The 18,860-nt window shown below is 40.4% G+C and overlaps 1 protein-coding gene across 14 annotated transcripts in view; it reads left to right on the top strand.

Annotated features, from left to right (window-relative positions):
• rapgef6 (Rap guanine nucleotide exchange factor (GEF) 6) overlaps window positions 1-18,860 on the top strand; it is a 131,280-nt gene that overhangs the window by 88,529 nt on the left and 23,891 nt on the right. For 7 of the 14 annotated variants that reach the window (XM_034890791.1, XM_034890797.1, XM_034890784.1 and 4 more), the window contains 10 exons: window positions 2,852-3,029; window positions 4,708-4,844; window positions 6,705-6,863; window positions 8,122-8,274; window positions 9,519-9,683; window positions 10,989-11,096; window positions 11,341-11,544; window positions 13,073-13,181; window positions 13,321-13,564; window positions 16,952-16,963. In XM_034890791.1, the coding sequence (XP_034746682.1) occupies window positions 2,852-3,029; window positions 4,708-4,844; window positions 6,705-6,863; window positions 8,122-8,274; window positions 9,519-9,683; window positions 10,989-11,096; window positions 11,341-11,544; window positions 13,073-13,181; window positions 13,321-13,564; window positions 16,952-16,963 (1,469 nt within the window). The remainder of the gene's footprint in view (window positions 1-2,851; window positions 3,030-4,707; window positions 4,845-6,704; window positions 6,864-8,121; window positions 8,275-9,518; window positions 9,684-10,988; window positions 11,097-11,340; window positions 11,545-13,072; window positions 13,182-13,320; window positions 13,565-16,951; window positions 16,964-18,860) is intronic. The other 7 variants (XM_034890792.1, XM_034890795.1, XM_034890793.1 and 4 more) reach the window with 1 other exon arrangement.

The following is an 18,860-nucleotide window of genomic DNA, read 5'->3' on the forward strand; positions in this document are numbered from 1 at the left end:
TATATATATATATGTATGTATCCAATAAAAGAATGACACAGATTTTGCACCTGCTGATCTAGGGATTACATTTCAAGCTATGAATAATGAAATATTTTCGTAGGGGCCATCCAAATTTCACCTGGCCTCTCAATATGACATAATTCAGATATTTCGACCTCCTTATTGGCCGCAACCAGTCCTCCCTCCTCTGCCTATCTGCAAGCTTTTGCAGATTGATGGTTGTCAGGCCAACCTGGATCAGGCATTTAACACAGAGACCTGATCCCTTCATCCTGAGACTAGATATTTATCACACAGATCTGATCCCATCAGCTTGTCGCTGACCCAGCACTGTGTTTGTTTACAGCTGTCTTGAAGTACTGACCCTCCAGTCAGCTGTGGTCCTCAGCTGTCAAGGCAGCAGATTGTTTTTGTTATGGGTCTCTTTTACCTTAGAGTGACTCACAGTCTTTCACTTTACTCCAACTCCTCAACTTTTTGACCCTTTTTGCCTCCTCCTTTTTTTACTTCTCATATTCCTCCCTTCTGCTCTTTCCCTTCTTAACACACCTCTTCTGTCAGTCACCCTCTTTTTCCTAGCATTTTCTATCCCTACCACATCACACCATTCATTTTCTGTGTTTTTCCGTCCTTTCTTTTATCTCTTGGCTTTATCCTGAACCTGTGTGCATTCCTCCGTCATCTGTTCTCTCTTCTGTCTCTGGTACTTTGACAGAACACTTTAAAATGTGGAAGTTTTCGCTAGATCCGATGTCCCTCATCCTCCTGGCACAAACTCAGTCTGAAACCAGGGGAATTGCGCTGAAAGGGCACATCCTGCATTCTGAATGAACCGGGCCCTTCTATGCATTAAAAGATGTGTCATTGACAGAGGACGAAAGGAAAAGCGAGGTGTTATTGTCTCAGTATTTGCACCATCATTCTTTCCCACAACCTTAATGCCTCCATTTTCCAACGAAGTTCTAAATTGGAGGCCACTTTTTTAATAGAATTTTAACACCCTCTTTAATAGCCTCTATCTGACAATATGGATTTTTGATTGCTGTTGGGTACTATAAAAAGTAGTGCTACACTTTTAGCCTTGGTCTTGTTATTGCACATTGTTGGCCTGATAAATACATGAGACAAATTTCCTCCAAGACTCAATTAATCAGAGGTGCGGCAAAATAAAAATAAATTTTTACACTGCAACAACTTGTAGGACAAGCTGTTGTTGAGATGATTGGTTTGAGTGTCTTCTATGCAGAACGATAAATATGGAGTATATATTCGTGCATGTAATTTTCTTTTGATTTTCCTTTTTTTTTCAGTTGGTTCTGTAGTTCCAGCCCCCAAAAGAGATGTGCATCTTGCTCAACAAAGTCCAATCCATGAAATAATTTCAGGCCTATTTTTATTATGTTCATTCAGTCATTTATTGTTGGCCACAAAGAAAAAATAATCAGGGTTCAGACAGGAACATATTTATTTCTTGCTTGTCTATTTTTATATATTAGGCCAAATTAAATGTACATGGTGTAGAGCTGAGTAGATGGTGTGTCTAAATAGCTTGTCCAACCTAATTTATGAAACAAGTGTGATCCTGTGCCTGAGCTCGGGATGGACTGTTCTTCTTGCGCCCAGAGAAACCTATAAAACCCATTGGCCAGGTACCAAATCTCCAAAGAACCCAAGAGCTCAATTGCAATGTTGATTATTGAGTTCATCCTATAGTTTGTAGGGAAGGAAATTAGCTTTTTCCCCACCAGCTTCGTTCTCAATCAACAATGATGCAGAATTATTGGTGCCTACAAGTTAATGTTCCTGGATCGTGAAAATAAACAAATCAAAATTGATAATTTTTAGAATAGAACGAGACAGGAAAAATAGGCTAGTTTTTGCCAGACAATACTCTTCACTTGTAGGCATACCTCTAAGAGCTAACAGATGGCCTGCAATGCTGCCAATACCACTAGGGAGCGCCTCTTTCCACCTCCAGGTTGATGGTTTAATTCCCACCAGACCTGAAATCCCCTATGCCCCTTTAGAGCCATACTCTGCTAATCATCTGTCTGCCCTCGCACGTGGGTAATATATGAATTGTTACTGCTGGATTTAAATAGTTGGCTTTTTGCGTTTGTTTCCTAGTTGGGGCCTCCGTTTTAGGGGGGATTGGTATAGAGCTTTAAGGTTAGAGGGGGTATTAGAAAGCTTAAGATATTTGACAGATTTCACTCCACTGAAAGACGTAACTTGTCCAAAGCCTTGATGCTGATTTTATAACTGACATGCTAATTGTCTGAAACTCTGTGAAATATTTAATGAATGAAGATTATCACCCTGAAGTTGGCTGTTTTTTTTACTTTACAAATTGTCTTGTATTGGGCACCTTTTTATATTCCAAAAATCTAATACAATTGATCTTTATGTGCCAAAGTCTTACATGCCATGTAATGGTACTGAATACCATTATTTCAATGTGCTTTGAATCATATCTCGTGAGTCAAGCAGGTTTAATCGTAAGGAACAAGGTAGTTTTTCCTTGCCTCTGTCGCCTAGTGCTTGCTCTTGGTGGGACTTGTTGGGTTTCTGTAAATAACATCACAGAGTTTTGGTCTAGACCTGCTCTTTACTGAAAAGCACTATGAGATTACGTTTGTTGTGATTTGGCGCTATATAAATAAAATTGAATTGAAATTGAATTGAACATGACACTCAATATAAAATGGTTACATGTCCTAAAAACATCCATAAGGGACATAGATTGAATACAACATACAAAAGTTAAGTTAAGTGACCACAGACTTCTTCCTTCCGCCTCATACTATTACCAACCACTGTGCTGCCTTCTCCACTTTCTTTGCTGCAGGCCACAGAAAGCGAGCTGGGAGATGTGGACCTGTCCGGACTTCCAGAGGCTGCGGTGGACAGTGAGGAAGAGGAGGAAGATGAGGACTTGGAGAGAGCTTCAGACACTCTTCTGGGCCGAGACCTGGTTCGAGAGAGTCTGGAAAAAGACCCAGCCGACCGCAACGACGACGACATCGGTGAGTCTAACTTTGTGATTGGAAATGTTATTACTTTTGCTTGTCTGTTATCAACTACTGAATAGTACACTTTATATTTAAAGAAATGCACTTAATTATAAAGAAATGTGGCACTTACACTGTATGTGTCCGCATGTCACTTTAAATATTTGAGGACTGTCAGTTGCTACTTTTAGACTTCATGTACAGGACATACAGCCCTCGTGGACACCATCTATCATTCAGTGAGCACAGAGGATATAGACAAATGTCCCTCTAGCAAAGAGACCCCCTCAGTGGTCTCTAAACACCAGTGCCCTTCCAGTGTATATTTTTCAGCAGGCAATCGGAGACTCAAACTCATTAGCTAGACCCGTTGGGGTTCTGGAGGAGAAGGACACCACATCAGAGAGCTGAGAGGAATTGTAAAGGCCTGGCCTGCTGGGAGGCTGGCCTTCTCTTGGCCTTCACAACAGACTGGTCACACTCAGCTCATTCAGAGAAAAGAGAGTGAGGAGTTGATGGGAGGGAAGGATGAGTCTTAAGTTCAACCCTGGCTCACATAGTACCTAAAGAACCTAAATAAATAGATCTATGTTTTCAGTCCTTGGTTGAACTGCTCACAACCTCTAAATCTGAGTAGGGGTAGCATGAAGGCATATCTTTCTTTTAAGGGGTCATAAGCCAAAAACGTTGGGAACCATTGCTTAAGCCTATCCTACTACTACTTAAGCCTACTTAAGCCTATCCTATTAATACTCATCAAATGTCATCAAAATGTTTATAATAGGATTCCAATGCATATAGATTTGATTACTGTGGGATCAGTGACTAAATGTTGGTACATTTTCCAAGTTAGAGTAGTGAGCATGAGCATTTAGTCCTATGAGAATTTGTTTACATAATATAACCTTGTCTAGTGTGGCTTTTATTCTATTTGGCTTACCAGATCAAGGGGGTTTTAACTCATAGTAATCAACATGTTCTAAACTGAATCTAAACTTTGTGATTCTGTTTTCTCATCTGACAAACCAGTTTCCAACCAAGATGCACTGTTTAGAAACACTAAGAATGACTTTAAAAATGTGGTTTGATATTTTAAAGACCAAAGGGGAAAAAAGGAAAGAGACAAGGGAAAGAGAGGAAATGAATGCGGTGATAATCGCAGGGGCAATAAAAGGCAGCTACTTAGCCGGGCTGCATAGTGTGCAGGTAGGAGCTGGGTCAATGTGTTCTCAGCCAAAGTGCAGCGAAGGTAGACAGAAGATCTGTAGGGAAGTAACACGCTGTGAAAGTTTCTCATTAGACATGAAAATCTTAGGCGCTGGTAGTTTGCACTTTTCCTGGTTAATAATAGTATGGCATTAGCATATACTGTAATGTGTGTGCCTATGTTATTGTGATGTTTGAATTCTGTAAGGTTAGAGGTTGTTAGTATTTTCCTGAAATCCTTGAGATAACACTCTTTAAAGTATTTTTTTCTTTGTAGTTGAATTGACATTAGCCCTGATATGAATGTGAGAAGGGTTTGCTTGCAGTAGGGACCATTGCAAAGTTCATTGTTTGTTTTTAAAATGCTGCTGTTTGTCAGTGGAGAAAACCCACTTTGCTTTGGATAGACAATTCCCATCGATACATGCTCTTTCTGTTCCATTCAATTTCTTTCGCCTCTGCCCCTCGTTGTTTTTGTACTAAATAGAGCAACTACTGGAGTTCATGCATCAGCTGCCTGCCTTTGCCAACATGACCATGTCCGTGCGGAGAGACTTGTGTAGTGTCATGGTGTTTGAGGTGGTGGAGCAGGCTGGCACCGTCATGCTGCACGACAAACAAGAGGTATGAATAAACTAATAGCACACACAGAAATGTAAACAGAAATATCACATTTACTGTACAATTCAACAATTCAGAATTTGAGGTTTTTAAGAATATTTTGCAAAAGTTATCTCTTCGTATTACTGGCCTCTTTTGCTATATGTCCCACTAATAATAGTTACTAAAAAATAAAACATAAAGAGAGAAGAGAAAACAACACAAAACTGCACAGTTCATGGACACACACACACACACACACACACACACACACACACACAGAGGTTTGAAAGACCACATAGAGGTGTTGACACGTTTCTTTGGGTACAGACAAAGACATCCTCACCATCTTCCTGTGTATCCAAAGCTAATTCTTATACAGAAACTGGTATGGGCAAAGTCACTGCCAAGTAAAAGCCCCGTCAATCACCTGAACTGCTACACAGCTAATTAATTAAGTTACATGCCTGAAAAACGGGAGCTCTGTCATGGCTGTTTGGTTACACACAGTAGCATTAGAACCGACAGCGTGATAAATGGCAATGAACTGCCAGCAGCCGAGCTCCAGAAGGAAAACAATCCATGTCCGCAGGACAAAACCACACACACACACAAACATACACATACATACATACACACACACACACACACACACACACACACACACACACACACACAATAAAGCAGTGTGCAGCATATGGGTGTCTGTGCCTTCATACTGTCTGTGTCGAGTCAGTTGATGGACAGGTCTCCTCCATTCTGTGTCTCTCTGCGGACTCGTGTTGAAGGTCAAAGAGAAGCACTTCTCTCACATAAATGAACACAACTCTGCTAAGTGAGCAAGGGGAGGGAAGGAAAAAAAGAGTCTAAAGTGATCTAACAGGAGTAAAAAGAGAAGTGAGATGCAGAAAGGAGGGGAGATTGCAGGTGTGAAACCAGCAAGTTATTTTACTGACCATTTTATTTCAAGAATAAGAACTCGACAAATAATAATTAACCCATATGACATAAATACTCTACTTATATCATATAATTAATGATAAAAAAAGTGATTAATGCCAACTTAATGAACATAGCCTCTAGAGAAGTTTTTGTTTAATATGTACTGTAATACGTAATATGTAATGTGGTTCATTGCCATACCTCCCCAGTCTTATAACCATTTCATCATTGCTGAGTAATGATGAGAGTGAGAGACTGACTAGAAGCAAGAAAAACAGAAGCACTGAGACATTTTGAGATTTGCTGGGTGAGAAACAGTCAGAGAATAAAAAGGCAATGAGGAGGAAACATTGGTTATAGTTGTGGAGGGAGCCCGGGCACACTCACCCTCTCTCCATCCGCTCACACCCGTGGATGAATGGCTTGTTATAGTATGCCTGCCAGCATTTCCTTTTCATTAGCCATCATAGAGACACAATACCCCTTTACCACCATACTCATACCTCACTCAACACACATAATGCTCACATTATAATCCATGTCACTTAGTAATTTATAGCCATTTTAACAGCCATTCTTGCACTGCATTATGTTGTTGCTTGGATTGTGCAGCTACTTCCAAATCCTTCCTTTACAGTGATATCCAGTGTGCTCATTGAAATCTGACAATTTTAGATAACATTTGGTCATTAACATTAAGTGATGTTAATGATGACGAGTGTTACAGGGTGAAACATATTGCTTTTTTCTGATCCACAGTCAAATCGTTATATATTTGACGCTGTTGCTTGTACACACTACTCTGATACTAAATAAGAGTAGTTTTGGAATATTGTGTAAACATGGATGTAAAGTATATTGATTAAGCTTTGGAAAAGTTTAACTGTTTGATATTGTATGCTCAATTTAAAAAAAATGCTGTCTCTGTGTGCCTTTCTGCAGCTGGACCTCTGGTACGTTATCCTAAACGGGGCAGTGGAGATCAGCCATCCAGAGGGAAGAGTGGAGACTCTGTGTATGGGCAACAGTTTTGGAATCTCACCCTCACTGGACAAACAGTACATGAACGGAGAAGTTCGCACCAAAGGGGACGACTGCCAGGTAAGGAGGAGAATTTTTTTAAAATAAATCTTTAAATAATGGTTGAGCTGGTAACTGCAAGATGTTGATGTACACTCACAGCTTCAGCTTGATTATTAACGAAATCCTTTCGCAACAACCTGTTGTAGCTGAGAAAGAAGCTGATAGCATTTTAGTTTGCTTAAAAACTTATATTATTGCTTGCACTGACACATGGCAGACTAAGACAAGGGTTTGTCAACTAGAGGTAAATCATACATTTAGTGATATGATATTGCCGTTATGACTTGAACAGTCATGCATTTATTATGATGAATTATTGATTTTCATAATATACCATGAAGTCAATGATTTTGAATTTACTTTAAATCATTTTTTAGTTAATTTGTATGAAGGGTATGCCTCCTTTTCAGTCACTGCTTTACGTTACAGCAAAATTAAGATGTTTTTCTTTCTAATTTCTTCTTTTTTTATACCACAGTGTAGAGGTTTGCAACCACAACTAAATAATAATAAATCTGAATTTAAAGATTTTCAATTTCACCTTCCTCACATTTATAATAAAAGGTGACATTTGTAGGTTATGATATCATTACATTTGGTACACCTTTTAAAAGTATTGGGTGTCAATTAAAACCACAAGTCTGTTGCACATTGTCATGTAGTGCTGTATTTTTAAGACGTGTTTACAAATCGCCATGCAGGTTTTGCCCAGTCTTGATATAGAGCTGGCATGTGATGGTAATGAGTTTTCAAATGTAAAAGTAGCTTAGTGTGTACTTGCGGTAACAGCCTCTCTGTCCACACTGCTCAGTTCCTCCAGTGCACGCATCGTTTCCTGTCTTCAGAAACACAGGAAGTTGCAGAGGTCAGACTTAGTGAGCCAAATGCAGAAATTGATAATTAAGTTAAGGGAAGCGCAGCGAGTGACAATGCTTTAGGGTAGTATAGAATCATGTCTTGCCACATTCTGTGCAGTGTGGTATAATGGGAAGTTAGTTTAGCTCCAGTGTCAAATTGAAGGATGCTTACGCGAAATGGCTAGATGAGAGGATTTTGGACCACCATAGGTACTCATACAGAGCCTTTTTTAATTAAGTTTAGTTAGAGTGAGAAATAGTGTTGTTGGACCTTCCTTCATCCTTCCATCCCTCCCATGTCTCTCTCTGCCCGCCCTCATGTTTCTTCTCTGCTGTTGTTTGAGTACCCGACTGTGGTGCCCAGCAGTGTTTTGCTCTACTACAAGTTCACCCGCCTTCCCCATGTCATCCTCGACCAGTTCGTCTGCGTTGCCCAGGAGGACTACTGGCGCATCCTCAACCATGTAGAGAAGAACACGCACAAGGTGGAGGAGGAGGGGGAGATTGTGATGGTGAAAGAGCACCGTGAGCTTGACCGTAGCGGAACCAGGAAGGGACACATTGTCATCAAGGTTAGTGATTTCAAATGTTGATTTGATTGAACTGGAGTTTAGCCATGGTTCAAGAAAGTATTTTGCTGTTTTGAAGTGTCTACTGAAATCCTTGAGGTTCAAGTGTGAGCTTAGACTAGTATTCCCCCAGAGCTCAACCTTTGTTAACTGACTCAATATACCATATAAAAACATTTTACCTTGTTCCAGAACATGTCCTAAACAACATGAGGCAGGGAAGGACACAAGGACATTAGGCAAGTTTACTGCCTAAGGTTAAGATGCATGCTAGCAGGCTTATGTTATGTTATGTTACATTATGTGTAAGTTTAAATTGCATATTTGAATTTACCTAAAACTCACCCTTTATCTCATTATAATTTACAAATTATGCTAAATAGCCTTGGATCAATTTGACCACCACCTCATTATGAATCGACAATGCCCTCCCATATAGTGTATGCAAAAACATCAACGCAGCTGCTCAGCGTTCTTAGTTGACCGTTCTGAGGCACCATTAGCACTATTAGTGTTTGCCAGAGCATTTTCTTGTATGCTACGTTGCAGTGCGCTCCAAAGCTTTTTGATCCTTTCCCCAAGCCTCCAGAGGCCGCCAGGTATTGATCGCATAATGGGCCTGAATGATTCTTTTGGCCACCCTTTTCGGGGAAGGCTGTTGGCTCCAAAACATATACAGTGGAGATGAGTCAATTCACAACGGTTAGCATCTCCGCTTATGATTTTGTCTTTGTTTTTTTGTGTCAGACAAAAGTGGATGCCTTCTAGTTTCTGTTCCCTCTAAAATGAATCATTTCCCCCAGAAACCTCTGCTCTGATGACATTTACAAACTCGCCGAATCCACACAAGTAGAGTTTATGTGTCTTGGATGTTGAATATATGCTACTTATGAATAGAAATTAAAATATGTAGATGCGTGTGTGTGTGCATTTGTGCGTGCGTGCGTGTTTGTATGTCTTTGTTTCATTGATGGGAGACTGACTGCTTAGTTCAATAGCTGTATCTTTATAGTTTATGTCCTTGTCAATATTATGATTTAGGTCGACATTGTTTATTCAAACCATGCTTGCTTGCTTTGAGTGAGTATGCATTGTATGCTTTTATATGCTTGCGTGGGTGTGAGTGTCTGTACAGATTATATGTGCCCCTGTGCCATTTCTGCTGCCTTACATGTGTATGTATGATTTTGCGCAGAAAATATTTCTCCACGTATCTTTATGTGAGTGTGTTATATTTTTCTCCCTAGGGAACCCCAGAGCGTCTCATCATGCACCTGGTGGAGGAACCGTCGGTGGTGGACCCCACTTACATCGAGGACTTCCTGCTGACATACAGGACCTTCCTGTCAAACCCCATGGAGGTCGGCAAGAAACTGCTGGATTGGTTCCATGTTGACAGCCTCCGGGACACAGTGAGTTTGTGTGTAATCGGCTGGTTTTGGTAGTTCCAGGTATGTTTGTACAGTATGTGGGTGGATGTGCACGTTTCTGTGTGTCTGCACAGGAGAAGAGTAATAAAGCAAAGGTTTGTGTGTGTGGACCAGCAAGATTCGTATTTGTGTCTGTACTTTTGAGTTTGTGTTGGCGTAAGAGTGGACATGATAGGTCAAGTTGGCTGGAATGGGAATTTTAAGGCATTTCTGTGCAAGTAAATATTGCAGGGTAGTAGTGATGTGTATGCATACACTCCTATCAGCACTCCTAATGTTTTGTATTCATGCATGTTGATGTGTCACTCACATGCTGATCGATTGAGCCAGCTCAGCTGTCCTTGAGCCCAGCAGGGATTTGTTCATGCCTGACACTCCCATTGTCTATAACTGCTTGAACCTAAGATTAGGCTTATACAGTCAATAGTCTTTATTTGATTGTCATGCAAGCTTATTAGCTTCAGCTCCGTTTAACAGGATCTAATCCTGTACATAATGATCAGCAAAAACGTAACAGAACGTAGGAAAAGAGATGCTATGAGAAAGGAAACCGAGTGAAAAGTGGACATTGATTAATTGATGCTCTGTGTTGATGTATTGGTTGCTGCTCTAGAACATAAAACAACCTGTGTAAAGCTCCAGAAATAGTTTTTCTTCTAATTATTGTGGGGCAGACTGAAGCAGTCAACGAGTTGTTAAAAATTCTCTGCAGCCATGCACATGGTCATTATTTAGCCTCCCTGCTGTTTTCAATGTTTTACAGTACTAGCTACTTATCGTTAAAAAAAAATAATCAGAAAATGAAGACAGATAGATCTACAGTCTAATTGGATTGAATAAAATCAGAAGTCTGACCATTAGGGCTGCATTTTGATAGGGCAACAGTTTAAAAAAATTGCTTGGTACAGATTAAAGCTATTGTTAACTGATTGAACTATAATTTATAGATGATACATATTTAACAAGGGCAGTGTTTGACAACATGGTAACAGTGTTAGGAAGGAAGGACTGCATTTAAAGCCCTCATGATGCCAAGCATTTAGCCTGCTAAAGTATGGCTGAGCAACTTCCAGCTCCCAAGATCCTGCAAATTAGTTAGATAGGACCTGTGACCCAACACCTACAGCATAAGCATTCTGTAGAGCTCTCAACACATTTCTTGTCAAAGCAACTCATTCTCATATAGTGCAAGCACTGGAGAGAGAGATTACATTGTGCCATAACAGGTCCACAAAGAAGTGTATGTTTTGTTGGTCCACTAAATAAAGTTGTCATTGTGTCTGACAGGTGACGAGAATAGTGCTGCTGTGGGTCAATAACCATTTTAATGACTTTGAGGGTGACCCGGCCATGACACACTTCCTGGAGGACTTTGAGAAACATCTAGAAACCACAGTAAGATCAAACATCACTTAAAACATAATCTTTACTTCTGTTCATCTTTTAATTTGTCATTTTTTATTCAGTCGATTTAGTTAATTTAAAAAAAATGTCAGAGTCCCTAGAGACATACCTTGTGTTATCATTTATATTCCCACGTAAAAACTACATTGCACACTTCAGGGAACAAAAGCTAATTTAAATGCAAGACTCCTCTTCATTCAGCTCATCATTTTCCCATTTTTTCCCTCCTTGTCAGAAAATGAAGGGCCATTTGCGGCTGCTGAACATAGCATGTGCAGCCAAGGCTAAGTGGAGACAGATTACTCTGCAGAAGGCATCCAGGGAGTCACCGCTCTACTTCAGCGTGCAGGGCGGCAGCGAGAGAGGATTCGGTATCTTTGTTGAGTCGGTAGAAGTAGGGAGCAAGGCAGCAGAGGCCGGACTCAAACGGGGGGATCAGGTGAGAAAACATAAAATACAGAGTTATACTAGATGATGCACTGCTACCTGTGTTTTTTTAAAGAAAGAAATTGTACAAAAGCATTTATACAGAACTTCTAGTATGCTTGCTACATCGCTATGCTAGCAAGTAGCATTTGTGTGAATCCCTTGATTTGAATTAGGACTCTTCATCCAACCATATAACAACAGAATATAGACACGTTTCAACTTAATTGTGGGATACAGGTAGCCTGGAAATCCAGACCCAAATCCAAAAAGGGTTAAGGGTCTAGCATTGGTTATTTCGAGGGGCGTAAATCTTGCTGCACACAATTGGATAACGCTACGACCAATCACAACAACACAGTGTGACTTATCCACAGCCCCATAGGCTTAGCTACCAGCGGAGCTAACTGGTAGATTAGACTGTTGCTATATCCGGTCGGCAAAACAGCAAAAACGTCCTTCTTGCAAAGGAACGGTTCGGACCTCGTCTTCTATTCCTCTTTAAGGTAAAAACCCAAGTCTAACTTATTCCTTATAGCAGCCGAAGCCATTCCAAAAAACTGGTGTTCATCCGTAGCCATCTTGCAATATTTACTAATGATTTTGACGTTGCATTGGCTGTCGTCATGCGTTTAGCTCACCTCTGGCCTGCATATATCAGATACACTGATGTGATTGGTGTAGCCCAGATACATGTGCATAGTTAATGAGCAGCATTACTCAATGCCAGAGTACCTCGCTGAGCAAATTTAAATTGTGCTCTCGTGAGAACTCTGGATTTCCAGGGTAGGATACAGGTGGACAAAAACATAAACTTGACATCAACTGGTCAAAAGTCCCTGCATGTAATGTAGTGAACAGCAAGAGGTAAGCATCCATTTCCTCTCACACAGTCCTCTTTACAGAAGGATTGCAGATTTGGTTTAGACCACTTTGTAAGGTTTTGGGATGTAAAGTCTCGTGATCACCAGGTCAGCAGTCTTTTTTTAACATCTGATGTGACAATGTGAACAAGAACTTGGGGGGCTTTGGAAACAATCTCCAAGTTTCATTTAGTGGCTTGGTTAAGAGTTGAAGCTTGAACTGCAGTAAAAGAAACAGAAATGCCCGAGAGGGTCTGTAAGAAACAAGGAAAAACATGATATCAGACAACCAAGTTATTCACATACCTTCTGTAAATTTGTTGATGCAGGTCCAAAAATTCTATATTCCACATTTCTGGCTAACTGCTTATTGTTATATTTATATTTAACTTCTGCAAATTGTACAAACTTATTCTTCTAAAGGTGACATGAAAGAACAGTGTGTATATTAAGCTACTCAGCAATCATGCTGCACACTTAAGTTTTTGTGTCATTTTTAGAAGACTACTGTATAACTACATTTTTCACTTTTTGCATTTAATAAACTGCTTATAGATATGCTGACTGACAAACCAGAATACAATAAATGTCTTTCAGATTACAGTCAAAAATAAAATTGGTTTTGAAGGAAATTCTTGTTTTTACTTCTGATATAACTGTGTCATTGCCTTGTTTCAGATCATGGAGATCAATGGTCAGAACTTTGAGAACATCTCCTTCTCCAAAGCTGTTGACATCCTGAGAAACAACACACACCTCTCTCTCACTGCCAAAACCAACATATTTGGTGAGCAAAGTCAGAGTATAATTCTCACACACTAATGCGCATAGAGAACCGGCCCCTTCAATACATGTCAATGGCCAACTGTTCATTTGAGATGATGAACCTTCCCCTTCCTCCTCTCTCTGAACCTCCATCCTTTTAGTCTTCAAAGAGCTCCTCAGCAGGATTGTGCATGAGAAGAAGAACGGCGGGCCTCACATTCCCAAGATCCAGGAGAAAAAAGGCAATCGCTTCTCCATCCCAGACCTTCCTGGAGACATGGAGTTTCCTACAGACCACAAGAGCACCAGGAAACTGAAGGCCAACACTGTGTCAGGAGGACGAAACAAGATCAGGAAGATGCTGGAGAAGACGCGCTTTAGTATACTGCCACCCAAACCATTCAGGTAAGATTTATGTTACCACTGCTGGCTGTATGGTTGCAGGCTGTGTATGAAGGGAAATAAAATTGATTTCAAGTAATATTTCAGTCTAGATGTTAAGACTTTGTATACACAAGCATTACAGGCAGACGGACACCTGAGGCCTGTATTACGAATCAAGATCAACATGTTTTGGATTTCTTTCAGTTACCTGGCCTCACTAACCCTAACAACTGTGGTCCCGCATAAGCTGTGTCACGACAGTGGATAACAACTAGTTCAATCAACCCCGGGTTTCCCAGTCTAGCAACGCACGCATTCACGTAGAAGAGGCGGTGTTTCAACAGCATGACCAATTGCAAACGTCTACCAAAGCTGCATATTTTACATAAGAAGAGCAAACAATAATTCTACATAAATAAGATCTGACCATAATTAAACTTGTGCTTGTTGCTTTAGCCTATTATCTCAGTTGCAACCCTGGCAGTGGAAAGCGATCTAAGAGGAAATAATGTTGCGGATGTTTTAACTATGAGCGCACCTCTCTCTCTCTCTCTCTCTCTCTCTCTCTCTCTCTCTCTCTCTCTCTCTCTCTCTCTCTCTCTCTCTCTTTCTCTCTCTCTCTCTTTCTCTCTGTCTCTCTGCACACAGAGGTACAGCTTATCTTCAAAGAACGGTGACGCCGTTATCAAGTCGATTATTGTAGTATTAATTAGTCAGTAGGCGGTGCTTTTAACGGTAGATCTATAATCTCTAACATAACCTGCTCCCGACCAGGTTAGGTGTTCAGCATAAGTTACCACGGCGATTTAACCTGGTAACAAGTGATTCACAGTTGTGATACAGAAAACCCTGGGTTGAACCTGAAGTTACCTCGTTAACGCCAGATCTTGTAGTAGTAGTAGTAGTAGTAGTAGTAGTAGTAGTATAGACCTCAGGGGGCCAGAAAAACAACTCCAGATATGTTGTAACTGTTTGCTAACAAGCTCATCACATCAATATGTAGTTTTCACATCTTGTTTCGCTGCCCCCAAGTGGCCAAAGAAATATGTTATTGCAGGTGTAAACGATCAGTAGCGTGAGTGCATGTGGATTTACGTTCCAGTCAGCCCCCAATCCTCTTTTACTGGATCAGTCTACTGTCTCTGCATCGGTATGGAAGCAGCTGTGACAATCTGCCGACAGATAAGGTCGGAGTTATGAGCAGAAATCTAAGCCTCAAGCTTTGCCAGTGAACTGAACCACTTATTGCAACTCAGGAAGTGATACAGAAGTACATTTCAGCCTCCTCTAGCAACTTCTATGCGCAGGAAATGGAGAGATTTTACCCATGTTAAACTAAAATGCTTACCTACATTTTTTTGGAAACTGATGGCGCACAGAAATACATCATATAAAGTCCATCCCATTTTAACATATAGTTCTGAAGATGATGTTTTACTTTCACTTTTGTACTTGTAGTTTCTGGAATGCAATGCTCTTTCTAGTCTTTCACTTATCTTTAGCTGCTTTAATGTTGATTGGTTTCAGCCAAACCATGAAAATGTAAAAGGTGGCGACGGCGGCATCATCATCATATAACCATTGTCGTTGTCATCAATAACCAGCAATTTTACTTGCAGCATCTGGAGCAATTGAAAGCAATTGTGCAGATGGCAGCTCATATTCAATATTCTACCCGTAATGTGCCGATCATTTCATGCCTCTCTAGGCATCATTAAACTCCATACACTGTCAGTGTGTTTGTGAGTGAAGAAGCTTGCCTTGCCCTGTTAATTACAGAGCCAACCATCAGCATGGCCATCACACACTGTAAACTCACACACACACACATCGCACAGACGCTGTCATAGCTACGTTCTCTCCCTCACTTTTCTCTCTCACTGTCTCCGCTCTATCAGTTTCCAGCTCGACGGTAATTATGTCTTCAAAGCCACACAGTTTGCATGAAAACTGATTGTGTGTCTGTCTCATAAAGCAACACGCTATCACATAGCCATTGATCACAGCTTCCAAAGGCTCTCCGCTGCGTTCCATTTATCGACCAACAAGGGCTTTCATGGCTTTTTATTTTGCTGGTCGGCACAATTTAAACCACTCTTTGGTTCAAAGGAATTGATGGCTGATTAAAGGGACAGAAGATGAGACGGGTGGTTTGGGTCAATCGGGATTCATCAGTTCCTGTTATAGAGTGAAAATGTGAAGGGTACATTGTAAAGTTGTTTACTGGCTGTATGTGTTCAAAAGGTACAGGCTGCTCCTAGGACAATGCTATTTAGAAGAGCCCATGTAGTTCAAAGTACACCACACACACACTGGACTCATTGTCATTTTGAGGCACACAAAAATGCAGCCTGGGACCACTGTCTTGGTATCGTCTCTCAAAAAGGTTCAATTATTTAGGCTTTTTCTCACATCTTAAACAACTGGCAAGTTAAATGAAAGAAAATAACCTTGATTAACTATTTTAAATCCCATTTAGATGCTCTTACACAGCTTGGGTGCATACACAAACCCACCGTCACTGTTGCTGCTTCTTTCTGTTCTTGGCTGACATTGTGCTCCGCTTCAGACGAGGATTTTATATGACAAGGACACGCTGGCAATAAACAAGTCGTTTTTCTGCCAAATGAAGATGTCCTGGCCTGTGCACGGGCCTTTACACACATCCCATATTCACCAGCCCAGTTGATTTACGTTCCAGAGATTGGAAAGCAATAGACAGAGGTTTTAGCCTTTAGTCAGTTTGTCTCAGAAGTCTAGGCAATTTAGTGGGATGACGACTAAGTAGTAGACCCATGTCCCGTGATGCCATTTACATCTTGTGATACATTTCATTTGTAATACAGTTAAATACATCAAATCATGTTGCTATTATCAATATTACAACTACTACTACAACAGTTGTGTTATTAAGTGTTTCTGCATCTCGACATTCAGCCTACAAGACATCTACATTTTAGTGCATGCTCACTGCACTGCTGCTGCTCCCCCCACAACAAGAACTGTTCAGGCAATTATGACTCTGTTTCACTTACAACCTGCCTAGAGAGGAGTTAGAAAGATTTTTTGACCAGCAGCTCTGTCAATGTTCCCAAAAATAGGTTGTTGTTAGAGCACCTGGCTTTATGCTGGCTTGATGAATTTGCTCCTGAACATTTTTATGCTTATTTATTTCAGCAAACCTTGTAATGTGTCCCCACTTTTGCTATTTTATATTCTGTGTGTGTGTGTGTGTGTGTGTGTGTGTGTGTGTGTGTGTGTGTGTGTGTGTGTGTGTGTGTGCCTTGTCACTCTGTTGCACTTGTATCACTGAATCCCTTCAGCAAGGCTCTGCTTCTGTCTTGTGTATTTTCTTTTTTTTCACGGTCTTCAATGTCGTCTCTCTCCCGTTTGTCTCTGCTGCTTCAGGGGCCTGTTTGGGTAAGACCTCTTGCGTAACTGCTTCAACCATTTTACTCAGTATCCATCTGCACAGAGAGACACACACACACACACACACACACACACACACAGACACACACATACACAGCCACACCCACACACCCACACACACACCTTCATCAGCGCCACTGACCTTCAGCAACATTACTATAGGACTGGATTTGAAGATTTCATGCTAATTCCTTTAACTCATTACTCACCCAAAGTTAAGGTGTTCTCCTATTAATTGCTCTCCATTTTTAACTTTTCTCGAGTAAGTCTGCCGTATGCTCTGTTATTCAACCAAATGAACTGTAGTGTGCACAGATGTTGCTAAACATGTCAACGAGAACTTGGTTTAATTACAGTGTTGAATACTAGAGTGGACTCTTAAGTTCTGCAGATGGTTTTGGTAACGTTTGACAGCCAGCAGACCTGTCATTTGAAGTAAATCAGATAAATACTTAAACTTTGAAGCTTGAGAAATCTTTCATGCTTTTCCTATGCTAGACATTTTGTCTGTCACAATAAATAGACTAAATCCTTAATATTGCATCATACGTATCCCAAATGATTTTTTTTTTAGCTGTGTAAATTGTAATTGGGTTAAGAAAAACGGGTATAACCTTAACCTGCATTTGTCAAAGTTTGAATGTTATCAGCTTTGATACAGTCAAGATCTAACAATGTCAGTCTAGTCTTATTTAAGTACCATGCTATATCCTCATGCATTTCCGTTTCACCATTATCCTCTTACTATATCTCCTTTGTCTTTGTCTCCTGCTTTTTTCACCACCCTCCAAGTTATTTAATCAACCTATTCTTTATGTATTTCCTTTTCTCTTGTTTTCTTTGCCTGCCTATTTTTTTTTTTCTGTCCTTCCATCTTGTCAGTGTAATACCTTGACCGGTGACTCAAATATTACACAGGCTTTGCTGCAGCAGCACACGGCTGTGTTAGTGGAAGCCTTGCAATACTGCACCATGTTCAGTACACGATAGACACACACACACACCTAGAGGGAAGCTACAATTAGTATGCAGGCAGGACGAGATTAACTCCCTGTCCCAGACACCCAATTACAGACTGTGTCTCAAACTCACAGCGACAACATTTTGAAATGTGAGCAATGTGTATTTAACATCAATAAATTCATTCAAGTGCAGATTTCACACCATATTGCTTTCATTTTCTTTTATTATGTTGTAGTTTGTAATTTTCAGTCTGAATTGCTATAAATGAGCTTACTTTAAACTGATAAAGTCAATTCTAAAACTGTTTATGAAAGTGTCCTTCAAACTTCAGCAGCCCACATTTATCATTTGAGGGAGGGCTATTCAAAATCACAATACCAAACCTCTGTCTCAAAAGAGTTTCCCTTTCCACCACATGTATGCAGATCCAGGCAAGTCTTATGAGACTATTAATGTAAAGGTTGATGTTTGCATATCCCTGTGTGGCTGAGGAGCCAGGTAAAAAGGCTCTTGTCTCTCATGTCCAGTTTTGCCTCATAATGTGGCCAACTGCTGGACACACAAGAGAACATAGGGCTAAATGCTAAAAACCAACACATGCATTGAAAAGTAAAGCAGGGACACAATGTGCAAATTAAAACACCCACAAAGTCACATAATTAAGCTTAAATTCTCATTAATTCTAATTACTTTTGATATGTACTCTGCTGTTTGCAATCCTTGTTTGTGTCTCTGTTAGCTTGTGTACTGATACCTGGCTCATTTTCCAATGCCATGTGTATTTGGTGAACTTGTTTGTCTCTATCCTTGAATGCTCCTTATCAGTTCCTGCCATTCATTATACTGCAGATACATTTCAGCTGTGTCACTGCTGGTTATTAAAATACATAAATAGTGATATTGATATTTTGTTTTATCATTC

The sequence above is a fragment of the Etheostoma cragini genome, chromosome 13, assembly GCF_013103735.1.
Source record: "Etheostoma cragini isolate CJK2018 chromosome 13, CSU_Ecrag_1.0, whole genome shotgun sequence".
Lineage (NCBI taxonomy): Eukaryota > Metazoa > Chordata > Actinopteri > Perciformes > Percidae > Etheostoma > Etheostoma cragini.